We start from the raw sequence: 15,018 nt of genomic DNA, 5'->3' as shown, positions 1-15,018 counted from the left end.
CACCCTGTGTAGAAGAATATTTTAATTTTGAAAGCCATAAACAAAGAGCCAAAAAGAAGGTAGTGTCATGGAGGGAGTGGTCGGTGTCTCCTACTCCCTTCTCCACCGCTGTCACCCACGCCCCCTAACCCACCTCCCAAATTCAATGCCTGTCCTCTCTAATTCATCCTTTTACCATTTCACCACCTACCTAATCTTCCCCCCGAAACTCTCTTCTTCTGTCTCCTTGTGAGCAAGGGAAAAAAGCACGAGCATTCCAAGAGTTCCGCGAATAAGACTCGAGATTCCGTAGCTCTGTGGTGTCCGTTACTATTTACAGCGACAGGCAGAGAGAGAGAGAGAGAGAGAGAGAGAGAGAGGGAGGGAGGGAGGGAGGCGTCTCTTTCCCTCGTCGTTATCCGGTCTCAATCCGGTCCTTTGCTTTCCTTTCCCCCAAGCCGGGGGACGGAAACCCTAACGTACTTCTCTTGGGAAGCGCCGAGATCCCCGAGTCGTCGGCATTGCGTCTCCCGAATCGCACTCCATATCACCGTACTGTGGCCCGATCCGTCGCGGTTCCGCAGATGAGTTCTGGTGTTGACGTTGGTGGCGGTTTCCAGATTGCCTTGTTCTGGTTTTTAGTTTAATTTCTTGGCAGAATCTGACGATTTGGTGGAGATCGGGGTGGTAGTGGTTCTGACTGATGCTTCCAGTGCTATTTGCTGGGATTGGGGCGAGATGACGTCTGCTACGGCCGCGGTGCCGCCGTTCGAGCGCAATCGAGCGGTAGCGTCGAACACGGTATGGTGGTTTGCACCATTTATGCTCTTACTATGTTTAACTTTTCCTGGCGAATGATTTTAAAAAATGCGATCCTATTTTATTTGTTTTTGTGGTGAATGATTTTAAAAATGCGGTATTTGTGATTTTTGGTTAATGATTACTAATTTAGGAAGAAGATATTGCTGCTGCGCTTCATGCATTCTGCTATTCAGTTAATCATGTTTTGGTTTTGTGGGACATTAAAACTTTTGATAGAATTTTCTTGCTTTTCCAACCCAAAAAAAAGAGAGGAACTTCTATTGCTTGTTTGTAATTTGGGAGAGTGTGGAGTTTGGTGATGTGGTTTTCAAGTTCCCTGCCTCTCTATAGATTATTGTCGCATGATGTCTGGTGCTTCTTGATATGCTGGAATAAGGTGTAATTGCAAAGCTGCAGATGGACCAATGCTGTGCGGTCTGTAGCTGTGCAATTGCGATGTATTGTGAAGTAAGGACTCCACTTAATCATCTTGCTTAGTCGAAACAATGAAACCTTTATGCATCCAAGCTTAATGTCTTGCCTTCTCCACTTCAGAGTCATCAGAACCAACTTAAGGATCAATTAGATATACACTTTATTTGAAAGAAGAAAATAGGCAGGTTGATCCACTTCCTCAGCAAGAGGATCAACACAAAGGGCCAAACACTTCTATTGTGCTCTGCCAGTATTGGCCAGTACAGGTAATGCAATTGTCCTAGGTGGTAGATTTGGTACTATTTTGTGTTTTGAATATACCAGCTGGAGAAGATTTAAAAAAAGTACGAATTAGATTAAGGTTTTGAAAATTATCATAATTTTTGAAATTTAAAACCTAAAGAAGTGGGTGTGGGATTGGATTTGGGTGACAAAGTGGGGAGGCAGAGCTCTAAGAAGTGTTGAAAACAAATAAGTGCTCAGGAGGTGGTGTAAAAAAGAGATTCCACAAAGATTTTGAAGCGGATGCAGCATCCTAAGTCGAGGTTCTAGTAGCTACAGCAAAAATAATGACAGGAAAATGTAAGACATTTGTGGTGCTTTTTAGACCATGACTAGATTATATGTTTAAATAACTCGTATCTTTAATAGATAATTAGAAAATTAAAAAGATTGAGGCAATTGAATAACTAATTAAGAAGAAGTAATGGAGGAAATAGGAATCCATGGTGATGTTATTTTGACTACAATGAGAGCAGTGGGTTAGAAACTGCTAACTATGGCATAAAGAGTTGATAAGGGTGTATTTTGGTATCATGTATTATACTAGTAAGATGCAGTAGAGTTCAAGGGTGTTTTTGATCCACCATGAACTTGTCAAAATCATGAATTGGTACCATTTTGGTTTACGTGCTATACTTAATCCTGTTAGGGCTTGTGCACACATGCAAAGGTTATCCCATAGCACTTATCAGTTGATATCTGATTTCATGATCACTAGGCATTTGAAAGAATGCCTTCATCAAGGCACAGCCTCATATAAGAAGTGATGCAACTCCACACCCACTAAATTGCAGGTGATGCTATTGCTGACTCCTGAATTTGGTGTTGAGGTCCAATTGAAAGAAGGGGTCATTGTTAGAACTTAGAAGCAATATGAGGCAGCCTTGCACTTGCAAATTTTTCGTTTACTATCCTTCTTTTTGATGCCCAGCCAAATCACATAAAGTCTCGTAATAGTACATATGTTTATCAACTGTGAGGATCCCATGACATTCTAAAATAAAATTAAACTAAATAAAAATCATAGTATTATATGACTTCATAGATGTGAACTTTAGGAGAAAGGATACCAGATGGATCAAAGTAGAAATATAATTATACGACTAGAAGAAGATAGACTGAGTAATATTAATCTGGCCCACCCGACTTGACTTGATTTTGAGCTGGCCTGGTCACAAGTTTTAGGCCCGTTGAGTTGGGCCGGGCTGAAGATTGGAGGCCTGAGGAAGTTTGGGCTAGGCACAAGCCTAGTAAATTTTAAATAGGCGTAGCCCGACTCGTCCCAACTCGACTTTTGATTAATGGTAAAAAAAATATAATATATTAATATATCTTAATTTGTTCCTCATTGATACTATTTCTTCTCACCTTTCTCTTGTTCGCCACCCCATCTCCTTGTTGACTCCCTCCTTCTCTCTCTTATCATTGTTGCTCGAGAACCCCCCACCCATTGCTCCTCTATTCCTTCTCTTCTCCCTTCCTCATTGTTGCTCCCCTCCCCGTTGACCCTCTCCTTCCCTCTCTTGCTGTCGTTGCTCGAAAGACACACCCACTCCTCTTCCTCTATTCCTCCTCTCCTCCCACCTCACCACCACCCGCCTCCCTATTAACACCTTCCTTCACTCTTTCATTGCCATTGTTTGAAATCCCTCACCCGTTCCTCCCCTATTCCTTCTCTCCTCCTTCTTGCGCTCCACCTCCCTGTTTAGCCCCTCCTCCTTCTATTTCTCATCACTGATGCCCGAGATCCCCCAATCCTCCTTCGCTCTCTTCCTCGTCTCTTTCACCTTTGCAGCGAAAACCCTCCTCTTCCCCTCCTTTCCCTCTCTAACTCTCTCCCTCTCCATGGTCTACTGCCATTGCTCTTCCAAAGCTTCTCCACCCCTCATGTGTAAGGAAACCAACTCATGCCCTACGATCGATTGGGTTGGTCCCATGCTTGACACATAAAGAGTTAGGTTGAGTTCGAGTTGAGGAAGCTCGACCTGTTACCCAACCAGGCTAGGCTTGGGCTAGCTTCAAGGCTGTTGATATTAAGATTAGGCTTGGGCCGCTTGGCACAAACCTGCCCTGACCTAAAAGATGCTCAAGTCTAGAAGAAAATTGGAACGCATATGACAAAACTAAAAGTGAAGAGAATGCAAAGTTTTAAAGAAAAGGAAAAAGAAAGAAGAGACCAACTAAAAATTGACAAAAAAATTGAAAATTACAAATTTAGAAGAAGATTGAAAGTAAGATGACAAACTTAAAAGTGAAGAGAATGCAAAGTGAAAAAGAGCATGGAGCATATAGAGGAGTTGAAAAAGTGTGCTATGTTCATCAATGAGCTTTTTCTCTCTTTGTTTTTTTTCGAGGGGGGCACTTTCTTCAGCAATGTGTTTGTGGAATTGGAGGCCATGGTATTAGGTGTAAATAGAGGAAAAGGTGATTTACAACAACTCATAACTTGTTTTGTTATTGTTACTGATGCACGTATTTTACTTTATTTTATATCTCAATGTAAGCAAGACTAAGTGCAGCTGAAATATAATTATGCACCGGGTAATGGATGACAAAATGGTGAATACTATGTATGACTTGTAGATCAATATTCATATGTGTTCGTCAAACATGACAACATCAGTATTCGTATGTGTTCGTCAAACATGACAAATATGGATATGGATATACTAGTATCCAATCCAATTTCATCCCTACTCTCCAATCCCCACATACTCATCTGTCACTAGTCGGACTAGTAAAAATTGATTTTTCAATTGTCAAAAACTCAAAATGCTTCACTTCGCCTTCTCGAAAAAAAAGAGAAGATCCTGGTTTCTACTGAACTATATTGTCCATAAAGAGATGTGCACGGTGTGCCTAGTGCATAATAATTGCCTCTTTTAACTATTGCCTTGTGCACCATCGATTTCTTGTTGTTGACATCTGATTCTCTACTGCAACCTTGTCTAACTGGCATGTGTAATGTTAATTGTGTTGCATTCCATGCTGATTGTGCAATTATTTTGTGCATCAGCAGATCCTTGCTAGTTATCCAAGCATACTAGGCACATATGTGGCACATAATTATGTACCTGGCAAGATACTGTAGGAACTGTTGGAACTTTTTTAGGGTTTGTTAAATGCAAACTTAAGTATAGTCATGAAAGTAAGGTCGTTTTCTTGAATAAGCTAAATATGGTGTGTTTTAATGGTCCCCCCACCTTTTCTTAAAAAGTTACTTACCAAAATGTATATGTATTGTTTATCTAACTTCCAACTTCCTTCACAGGTGTTTAAGAGTGGACCACTCTTCATATCATCCAAAGGTTAGATTTCCCCCCCATTTTTTCAACATTCTTACATGAGTTCCTCCCAACTTTTAAATTCATATTTGATAGTCCTTTTTATTCATGATTTATTTTTAGAGGTACATGGATGTGTACCTGCATATGCTTGCATATTTGTGCTGTTTTGATTTAATACATTGCCATCAATATAAGCTACAAAATCATCCGTCTGTGTTGTATACCCTGAAAATAAGACATACTGTTGCAACTAAAGAATATCTAGAAAGATAGGAGTGAGTATAAACTTTTTTTCCCCTTTTTGAATGTCTGAGATTCTTTGAGAGTGTGTGCTTGCATCACAAGTTATAATGCTAAAGCTTGGTAGATACTGCAAGATATAATTATTGAGGAAGATGCTTCAGTGTTTGTTTCAAGGAAAAACAATCTCTTCCCAAGTTCTGACATGGAGATAGAAATCTCTCCTCAAGGCTCCTCAGGGGCTATTACAATACAATTATAGACTTCCGATTCAACCGTCATTTGATGTTCTAAAAATTTATGAGCATAATCTACGCTTTACAATCATATTGGTTTAAATTTAGCCTGTACAGGAAAATATAAAAAAAAGCAAAAATGTCTTTTGAAATGCTTAGGATGCGAAATAGGAGAAAATAGTGCAATACAGAACCTAAAAATGCCCCTTTCAGAAATATTTGAAATAAATATCTAACTCAAGTAGAAGATGGGACTCCTCTTTTTTGGATTTTTTTTTTTTTAAATATTGAGAGGAGATGAAATATGCCATGCTCTTTTTGATAAGATAAGACATGACATGTAGGCAATGCTTGAAATAGTGCTTCAAAGGATCAATAATTTTGAAACTGGCCTTTGAAGGAAGACATGATGTAGGCATCCCCACAAACTGTCCATCTTATAAGTTTCTTTCCACTGGATTATTATCTCGAGAGGACCTCACTCTTTGAAAATACTTGCAGAAAAAGATCTAGAGGCCACTTAATTTGCATCTGGCAACAAATTTTGGTTGTGTTGAAGTGCTTAAATCAGCTAGTACAAGTGCCTATACTCATGTCAGTTTTACATAGCTGCTTGATCAAGTATAAAGGAACATACTGCAAACTAGAGCTGATCACGGGCCTTCTGGCCCACCCAGCTCGGCCCGAAATTTTTCGGGCTTGGGCATTAAAAAAAGGCCCATGGGTCGGGCCTAGGCAAGAAAAGCGGCCCGACCAAAAAAATCAGGCCGGGCCTGGTTGGGCCATTCTGGCTCATTTTCAGATTCCAAACAAAGAAAAAATCGGGCCTGTCGGGTCGGGCCTATCGGATCGGGCCGGGCTAGACGGGCCTAGAACCATATTTATAAAGTCGGGTCGGGCTTGGACAAAAAATTAAGCCCGACAGTCGGGCCGGGCCGGGCCTGGGCATAGCCAGCGGGCCTAATTTCTGCTGTAGAGCCCGGCCCGAGCCCGACCCGGCCCGGGTTTTGATCAGCTCTACTGCAGACTTCCATATAAAGTACAAATTACGTTAACTGAAGATTTTTGGAGTGCTAAGAAAGGGAATATTCTGCAGAACCCCCTAGTGATGTTACTTGGACTTGGGTTCGTGTGTCACAATGCATGTGTATCTAAGCATCCGATCCATTTAGTATCTAAGAATTTCTCCTTAAGGAGCCATGTCTAAGTGTCGCACTAATATCCATCTTCAAAGGCTGGGTGCCAGCACTTTAGGCTAGATTAGATGGTGCAACTACACCCACTACTTTGAAGAACACTTGCATTATGTTTTAGTCAATGTTGTTGAAATTCCTAGGTTGCCCTTGAATGCTTTGCACATGAGCATTAATATAGGTTTTGAGCATTAAAATAGACAGACCATCCTTGAATGGTAAAACTATTGGCATTGTCCATTTAAACTTTGACTCCTGTGATACTAAATTAAGAGTGACATTATTTTATCTTAATAATTTGTATTTGTTATCTTGGGCATCCACTTATATTTTTATAGGACCACAACTGAAAAATTCTCTTGAAAAGATATGCATACAACAATGAAATATGGAATTTCTATTACTTTATAGAACTTAATATCGACCCATACTAACATTTTGTAGTTGCTCTCTTTTTTCTCTTAAAATTTGCCTGGATGCTTTCTTTCTTATGCACCCAAAAAGCTTCTCCTCTGGCTCCCATTGAAGTTGCTTTCCTGTTGTTATCAGTCAGTACTTGGCATATTTTGATAGTGTTGATTACTTATTCTCTATTTTCCATCCTCCCTTTTGCTTTATTTGTATGATTGTGATATTAATGCTTATGTCGCTACTTTGCAGGAATTGGTTGGAAATCATGGAAGAAGCGTTGGTTCATTCTCACGCGCACGTCTCTGGTTTTCTTTAAAAATGATCCTGTCAGTATTGTATTACTAGTATTTTATCTTTATGGAACAATTTGATTGGACTACTATAATACAAGTAACTTGATTATGGCTTTCAAAGTAATTATTGATAGTTAAATTATGATCCTCTCTAAAGTAATCATTCTCAATTAGTCCAAACAATAATGAGTATTGCTCATGGTCTAGAAGATGTAATGTGGAAAAAGTGAAGTGATGATGTTAATATGCGATGAATATATGTTAGCATCTTGAATTGCTAATTGTTGAGGGTTGACCAATGTTACCATATGCATTGCCCAGAGGTGGTCTTTTACTAGTATGAAATCTTATAGGACTGAGCTTCCTAAAAATATAAGGATCAACATCTCTTCACTAAACATTGATGAAACAAAAACGGTAAAATGAATGTCTTTTCCATTATTGGACGAGTCAAACAATTCACTGATTGCTTGGTACTTGCCCGAGTCACCAGTACATACTTAACACGGATTTTCAAAGTTGGATGCCAGAGTTGAGGTGGCACTGGCCTTCCCCTTTTATTAGTTGTAGATCTTGTCTTCTTTCTTCGATTTGGTAGATGTTGGAAGAGGCTATGAAGAAATTTGCAACATATCAGTTGAGTACGACCCTGAAACTGATATTCAGATTACTCCACATGCCTAGATTAATATAACTTAAAATGCTTCTTAACATAAATTAAGTACAAACAAGAAAGCCAAATTTTGGTGTAAATGTTGTTTTGTTGGTGCCATGTTACAAATTTGTCTTTTATTACTATTTAATTCCTAAAACTATGGTATTATTTCATATTTCTATTTGTGAACTTGCTTTCGGTCTCTCTCCTTTCTCATCTGGTTGTAGCTGTGAAACCAAATTCAGTACCAAATATGCTGGATAAATTAATATATTTTCTAGCAATCTAGTGGACATTGTTTATTCTGAATCCTCTGAGAGAACACTTGGGGCCATTTACCACAGCAAATAGTAATTTCCTATTCTGTATTTCATTTTATTTGTCCATTTTATGGTTTGCCCAATCTTTGATAATTTCATGTTTTTTAACCATGTCTTCAAAACTTCATTCTCTCAATTTGAACGGGCATGGGAGAAGTCACAAGGGATATTTGGTTAAATTGCAGAGTGCACTACCACAGAGAGGTGGTGAAGTGAATCTTACTTTAGGGGGTATTGACCTAAACAATTCTGGGAGGTACATGTTTTTCTGTATCATTTGAAAACTGTTTTGCTTCCATTTATGATATTAGCATTAATACTACATTGGAAAATGCTTGTTCAACTCTTATTTGCAGTGTGGTGGTTAGGGAAGATAAAAAGTTGCTGACTGTTTTGTTTCCTGATGGACGTGATGGGCGTGCATTCACCCTTAAGGTGCTTCATCTGTTCTATTGCCAGATCCTCTTTTAGATCAGTTGTAACAAAACAATTGATCTACTTGTTTGTCGTGCATCATTAATTTGTAATTTTTCGGGCTATAAATTTTCTTGTTTGGGTGGATATCAGGCAGAGACATCAGAAGATTTATTTGAATGGAAAACAGCACTAGAACATGCTCTATCACAAGCTCCAAATGGTGTCCTTGTGATGGGAGACAATGGAATATTTCGTAAAGACAATGCTGACACATATGAAGGATCTGTGCAACACTGTTCGTGCTTTTCAACTATAAATTAATGATAAGTGTGCCTTTTCCTGATTGTGAATTTTCACTATGAGTGCTGTATGTTACATAGGGAGAGATAAGTGCCCGATCAAGTCATTGGTTGTTGGTAGACCAATTTTGCTTGCACTGGAAGACATTGATGGAGGATCTTCCTTCCTAGAAAAGGCTTTGTGCTTTCTAGAGAAGCATGGTAGGTTCCTAATGCCTACACTATTTTGTATATACTCTCATATCTGGTGTTTCTGATGAATGCCCTGAACCATATATCTATTATTAACTAGTATTTTCTATACTCGTATGCTAAATCCTTGATGATTGTACTTGCTATGCTGTCCATAGTTTTCCCATATGCTTGTCAGGGTAGTCTTTAAGGTTGGTTAGTTGGTAGACTGCTTCTGATCTCCATGGCACTCACTCGATTCCAAGAACTATGGGTAAAGATGAAGAAGCATAGGAGGTATGTGTGCAGAAATTGTGTAAATATATTTGGAGCATAGTTTGCAGTACGAGACCATACTGGTCCATACCAAGTGTATTGATTTGTACCAATAGCATACATACTTGGTATGCCTCCCGTATCGAGTATCAATACTGAGAACTAGAAGATATGTACATTATACTTGGGTGCTAGTATAGGTACCAAAACTTGTATTGGTAAATCTTGATCTGGAGTAAGCCGAAATGACGAGTACACCACCCTTGGCATCATGCACATCTAGTAGCAAGAGCTAAAAGGCTTTTTTGTCTTTAAGGGGTGCAATAATTGCATTCAGAGTTAATCATATTTCCATTGCATCATTTAGATGATGATATTGCGCTCGTTCTTTCTCCATTTAAATGAAGTTCTAGGGTGTATTAATCATGTTACGGCCATATGCAGCACTGCTGATATCCTTGTTATCATTATTCTCCCCTAAGACATGCATGTATATTTTTCGTTTATTTGTATATCAGATTTTCTTGGTCTGAATTTGGGGATCCAAAAGAAACAGTTGGGACAAGGCGTGATAGTTATGGATATAATTGTGATCTGAAAGTCTTGGTAAAACCTCCTGTCTTGCTTGTTAAATGTTCATTTTGTCAAACAATCTTGAATACTTGACGTTTACCGTGGACAATACAACTAGAACAAGGCAATAAAATGTTATTTTTAGTTAACACAAAGCACAAGCATGGAAGTAATGTCTTTTCATATATCTGAAAACTGAGCAAGCTTCCTTTATGCCTTTCAATTCTTTTAATTTCATTTGGCAATGTTTTAACTTTCTGTCCAGCTCAGCACTGCAGACAATTTTCATGATATTTAGAGTTTTCATTATACGAAGTAAGATTCGCTGAGTTGGTACTGGAGGTTATACCAACCAATGACCAATTTAGTACGATACCTGTACGCACCGTACTGAGCCAAAATGTACTAGAACCAAAGGGAGGGAGAGAGAGAGAGAGGGGAGAGGGAGGAGTGGGAGGGAAGGGGGGTGGGCAGGCATACTTTGTTGGAGCGATGATGGAAGCTTAACCTTAGCCGGTGTCGTCATCGCGGAGTCATCATCATTGCGGAGCATTGAGAGAGAGGGGAGAGGGGAGAAGAAGATCGGGAGAGGAGAATCGAGAGAGAGGGAAAGAGGGAGAGGATTGGGATTTCGAGAAGGTTTTTTATAAAAAAATCTGATTTGGTTCTGGACTGAATTGACTGGTATAACTATCCCGATAATTGACTGGTCTGGTTTGGTATGCCACGAATTGCTCAGTTTGGGATAGTTTAGCGGTCTTTGGTATGAAGCAATATGTGAGATGGAGTTCCTGATGTACTTGTTGTGTATACCTGGCTACCTATCTGCAACTATGCAGATTTCAGCCAAAGCTCGTTAACTTGAACTCCGCTGATAAATCAAGTAAGAAAAAAAAAATTATGAGATCACTTAACATTGCATTGTACTTTGTATTTATGCTGCTTCTACTTTGCATATACCCCTCATATATTTACTTTCTAGTGATTCTGTTCATTGTAAGAAAAATTGTTGAGTATTACAAATCCTGCAACTTTTTTAAGTCACATATCTATTCTGTTTACACTAGTCAACTACATCCCTCACTTATATCCTGAAGTAGACCTGTACTCCTGTAGTCATATGTTTTGGATCAATTTTGGATTCTATCAAAACTACACTAATCCACATAATGAATAATCTCTGACAGGAACAAAAGTTGAAGGAATCTTGCGACAGTCAGCTGATGTTGAAGAAGTTGATCGAAGAGTTCAAGAGTATGAGCAAGGTTACATGATTCCTCTAAATTCCCAGTTTATGATAGTCTGTTGAAATTTTTATATGGTTTCAGTTCTCAATCAATAGTACTATTGTGGCATTCAACCACAATTATTACCCAGTGCATTTGCATGAATACAACTGATGTCCGAACATCTTGACTTGCTTTAATTTCAGATCTGACTGTTATTTTAATTTTTCATCAGGGAGGACTGAATTTGCAGCAGATGAGGATGCCCATGTTGTTGGTGACTGTGTAAAGGTACCTTTATGTTGATGAATGGCTTTTTCCTGATTACATTATATGTTTAAGATGACTATCTGTATAAAGATTGACTTTCAAGAAACTGTCTTGTAGCATGCTCTTCGGGAGCTACCATCATCTCCGGTTCCTGCATCCTGTTGCACTGCATTGCTGGAAGCCTATAGTAAGTAACTTGGCATATTTTTGGATAAATTTAATGTACGTGTTTGCCAGTTTTTGAATGAGTTGTCTCTACATTCTGCAGATATTTTGAACTTCATACATTTACCAAGCAGATTTTTTGATTTTTGAACACCACTTTTGTGGATAATGGGAAGAAATCAAGAACTAATATTTTGTGACTTCGATTCTCAGCATGGAGCAGCTTATTCTTATCATATACTGCAGCTAACTGTTATTTATTGCTCTTGTCACTATCATGAATGCACCATGTTTGCTACTTTTGAAAACAAATCCCGAACATTTCTTTCCTGATAGGAATGGAGATTGCTTGCAAGGCCCTTCCGCTATTTTTTGTCCTGACTATTGTTTCTTTCTTCTTCGTTTATATACTGTCTGCTTGTAGTTGTACTATTAAGTATTTAGAAATGTGGATTATTCTGTTTCCTAAAGAGCTATTTCTCAGCTAAAAGCTGGAAAGCCAGGCTACTAGTCCAGCAGAAAGGCATTTTCCTATCTGCCCTTTATGGCTGGTTTGAAGTTGGAACTGATCATTTGCTACCTTGATGCTATGCTTGATAAGGACTTGAAGGGAAGGAAGCTTGCATTAATGCTATGCGTTCTGCAATTGCTGAGACATTCCCAGAACCAAACCGGCGGTTGTTGCAGAGGTTATTTCTTTTTGTTTCGATGTTTTTTTAGTCGTTATATACTGATTTTTTAAAACTGTTCTCTAGTTATATTGACTACCTAGCATGCTATATTAGTTATATTTGTTTTTGATAATAAATGTTGGTCTTAATCTGGTTGTATTTGAACTGTTAGTTTTTAATCATTACGTTTTTTTTTATTGCTTTCTTGGTATTGCTTTTGGATAAACTATACAAAATATAGTTAGGGTTGGAAATGGGCTTGGGCTGCCTAGGGCTTGTGCCCGACCAACTTTGGGTTGGGCATTAGCCATGGCCTGTGAGGGTATGGTTCAGGTTTTAGTGTCTGGTCCGGCCTAGCCCACAACCCTAACCCACACCCCCCGCCTCCCAACCCTAACCTTCATGCCACCACTTCCCATTTTCTCTCCACCTCTTTCTTCCACTCCTCTCTCCCTCCCCCGCCGCCACACCCCCCCTCCCCCCCAAATTCCTCCTTGCTTCTTCTCCCTCTTCTCCTCCATTCCTTTCACCATTAGCTCACATCAGCCTCTACCTATCCTCAAACCTTAACCCTAACCTAGCATCATCCCTCATGCTGCTGACCTCCCGTGCCCATCCTCCCCTTGCCTCCCTCTACTTATGTTGCTTCCATGGCAGCTTGGCGCAGCCGATGGCGATGCTGCCCTGTGCCCCCTCTCCCTCCTTCCCCTCCCTTGCTGCTTCGTTGCTGTTTGTGCAATCAACACAGATGCTACCCTTGCCTTCCCATCCCTCACTCACCCCTAACTCTGGAATTTTTTTTTAGCCTAGTCCTGATGCGAAGCCCGAAAGTTTTTCTAGTCCGAGTCTGGGATGCATGAAAGCCTGACGTGACCCGAACCAACTCTAACCCTAAATGTAGTTATGAACATCTAAATTTGAAGATTTTTTTTACCACTTAGACATGATTGTTAAATGTTGGAGGATAAGTATTTATTAGAGAGCTGGCTGGAGAGACATTGGAACCAGAAGGATAGTGTCTAGGATTGACGGACATGTTTGACACATTATGAAGTCAAATGTAGTTTGCATTGTAGCCTCCTACTTATTCTAAATGACACATGGGATGCAACATCATACTTGTGCTTCTTTGGGGGAAGAATTTCCAAGGCAAGTTTGTGATTAGTTTGTAATTGACTGTCACCGATCATATCTGCTTATCAATGCGTGCAAAGTTGAAGTCTAGAGGAGAAGTATACAGGTCAAAGACTTAGGTATTTTATTTGTAAGGTCATTACAAATCAAACACATCTTATCATGCTGTATATTGGCATGGAACTACATCAATGGAGAAAGACAACTAAGATATAAGTAACATAGATTTTATATGCCATATCAACTTTTAGTTTCCTTTTGTTGGTTTATATAGAAATGTCATTTTTGTAGCTTGTAAACAAAGGAATTCTGCATTTATGCCTCTTTTCTATCTTATTCGCAAATAAGTCTTAATAATTAGCTACTTGCATGTCAACTCTATTGATTAATTCTACTTGTGCATAGAAACTGAGAAGCCATACTTCAATGGCTAATTGAGGGTGGCAATAATCAATTTTCTCTCTGCTGATTGATGACTAATATCCAAATTTCTTTTCTTCTTCATTCCTTTTGCTTTCTCTTCTTGTCTATACCTTCTTCATGAAATAGCATCATCTTTGATTTTCTTGGCACTTGGTAGTTAGAGCGAGTATTCTCTAGCAACTGCATCCCCTAATACTTATTTTGATTCCTTTGTCCTTTTCATTGGCACTGTATGCTCCTCCATAAAGTTATCTTTCCTTTCTTGGTCTACTTAAAGTAACTCTAATGCTACATTATGAGGGAAATATATTTAATGAAACATGAATAGATTCGTCCTCAAACCCTTTGCTTCTCTGCTTGAATAGGTGATTCAACTTATACAGTGAGTACCCTTTTTTTCCTTGGTATCATTTGAAATACAAATACAAAACTAGGAATAAGTAAGGATATGAAGAAACTTTTTTTAAGATTTAAATATGAATAATATGGAACACAAAGGAGATAAGTTTATTTTGTTAATGCTTGCCAACTTTCTAGTATATGCCCTGGTTGATCACCAGTTAAAGTTGGGACAATTTGAAAACTTGTATCCTATTGCAAGTCCATAGGCGCCACTGAGGAATGAGGACACCTGATCAATAAAAAGAGAATCCAGGGAAGCCTAGAAATATGGCAATTCAAGAATGTAACAAATTACTGAAAGCATATCCAAGCTAAACAAAAGTAATGAACTAATGATTACAAAATAGCAATAGGCACATTCTTGAGACATTTGCTTTTATTGGGATGACAACTAAGACTTGAGAAGATTCATATAAAAGCCGTTGAAATTTTTGAACAGAAATCACATAAAAATGAGATGCGAAACATCAAACACTTGAATTACCATATGATCAAATAATTTTGTGCAATTTGTACTTGTGCTTTGGGATTGGTTCATGAGTAAGATTGTTGGGTGTAGGAATGGGTTCAAGTGCCAATCTCATTTGAAGTGTTGGTTGCATTTACTTTAGGGTAAACCATAGTGTCTGGGTAACATAAGAAGGGCATAACTTTAATAAATTTTGATGACCTTTACATGTGCTTTTTAAGTTCTCACAAATACAAATTGTGAGATATTTGATTTTATATTTGTTGTATTTAATTACATTTAAAGAATTGTAACTGTCAAGAATTATGAAAAACGACACTGTTAAGATAGACATCATATTATTTTATAAATTCTCCAGAAAACTTAAAATTTAATATTAAATGTCTTAAC

The 15,018-nt window shown here is 38.6% G+C and overlaps 1 protein-coding gene across 6 annotated transcripts in view; it reads left to right on the top strand.

The window, feature by feature from the left end:
• The first annotated feature begins 346 nt into the window (after positions 1-346).
• LOC103701658 (rho GTPase-activating protein 7-like) overlaps positions 347-15,018 on the top strand; it is a 39,159-nt gene continuing 24,487 nt past the window's right edge. For 3 of the 6 annotated variants that reach the window (XR_603198.4, XR_003384615.2, XM_026802450.2), the window contains exons 1-11: positions 347-780; positions 4,769-4,805; positions 7,114-7,190; positions 8,318-8,388; positions 8,489-8,567; positions 8,700-8,844; positions 8,930-9,049; positions 11,056-11,133; positions 11,330-11,385; positions 11,482-11,551; positions 12,131-12,218. Coding sequence is in view for 3 of the 6 variants with exons in the window: in XM_026802450.2 (XP_026658251.1) it covers positions 718-780; positions 4,769-4,805; positions 7,114-7,190; positions 8,318-8,388; positions 8,489-8,567; positions 8,700-8,844; positions 8,930-9,049; positions 11,056-11,133; positions 11,330-11,385; positions 11,482-11,551; positions 12,131-12,218 (884 nt within the window). In the remaining 3 variants the exon portion in view is untranslated. The remainder of the gene's footprint in view (positions 781-4,768; positions 4,806-7,113; positions 7,191-8,317; positions 8,389-8,488; positions 8,568-8,699; positions 8,845-8,929; positions 9,050-11,055; positions 11,134-11,329; positions 11,386-11,481; positions 11,552-12,130; positions 12,219-15,018) is intronic. The other 3 variants (XR_003384614.2, XM_026802449.2, XM_008783804.4) reach the window with 2 other exon arrangements.

This window comes from Phoenix dactylifera, chromosome 13, assembly GCF_009389715.1.
Source record: "Phoenix dactylifera cultivar Barhee BC4 chromosome 13, palm_55x_up_171113_PBpolish2nd_filt_p, whole genome shotgun sequence".
NCBI lineage: Eukaryota > Viridiplantae > Streptophyta > Magnoliopsida > Arecales > Arecaceae > Phoenix > Phoenix dactylifera.
The sequence above is the reverse complement of the archived record's forward strand: the minus strand, read 5'-3'. Positions and strand labels throughout refer to the sequence as shown.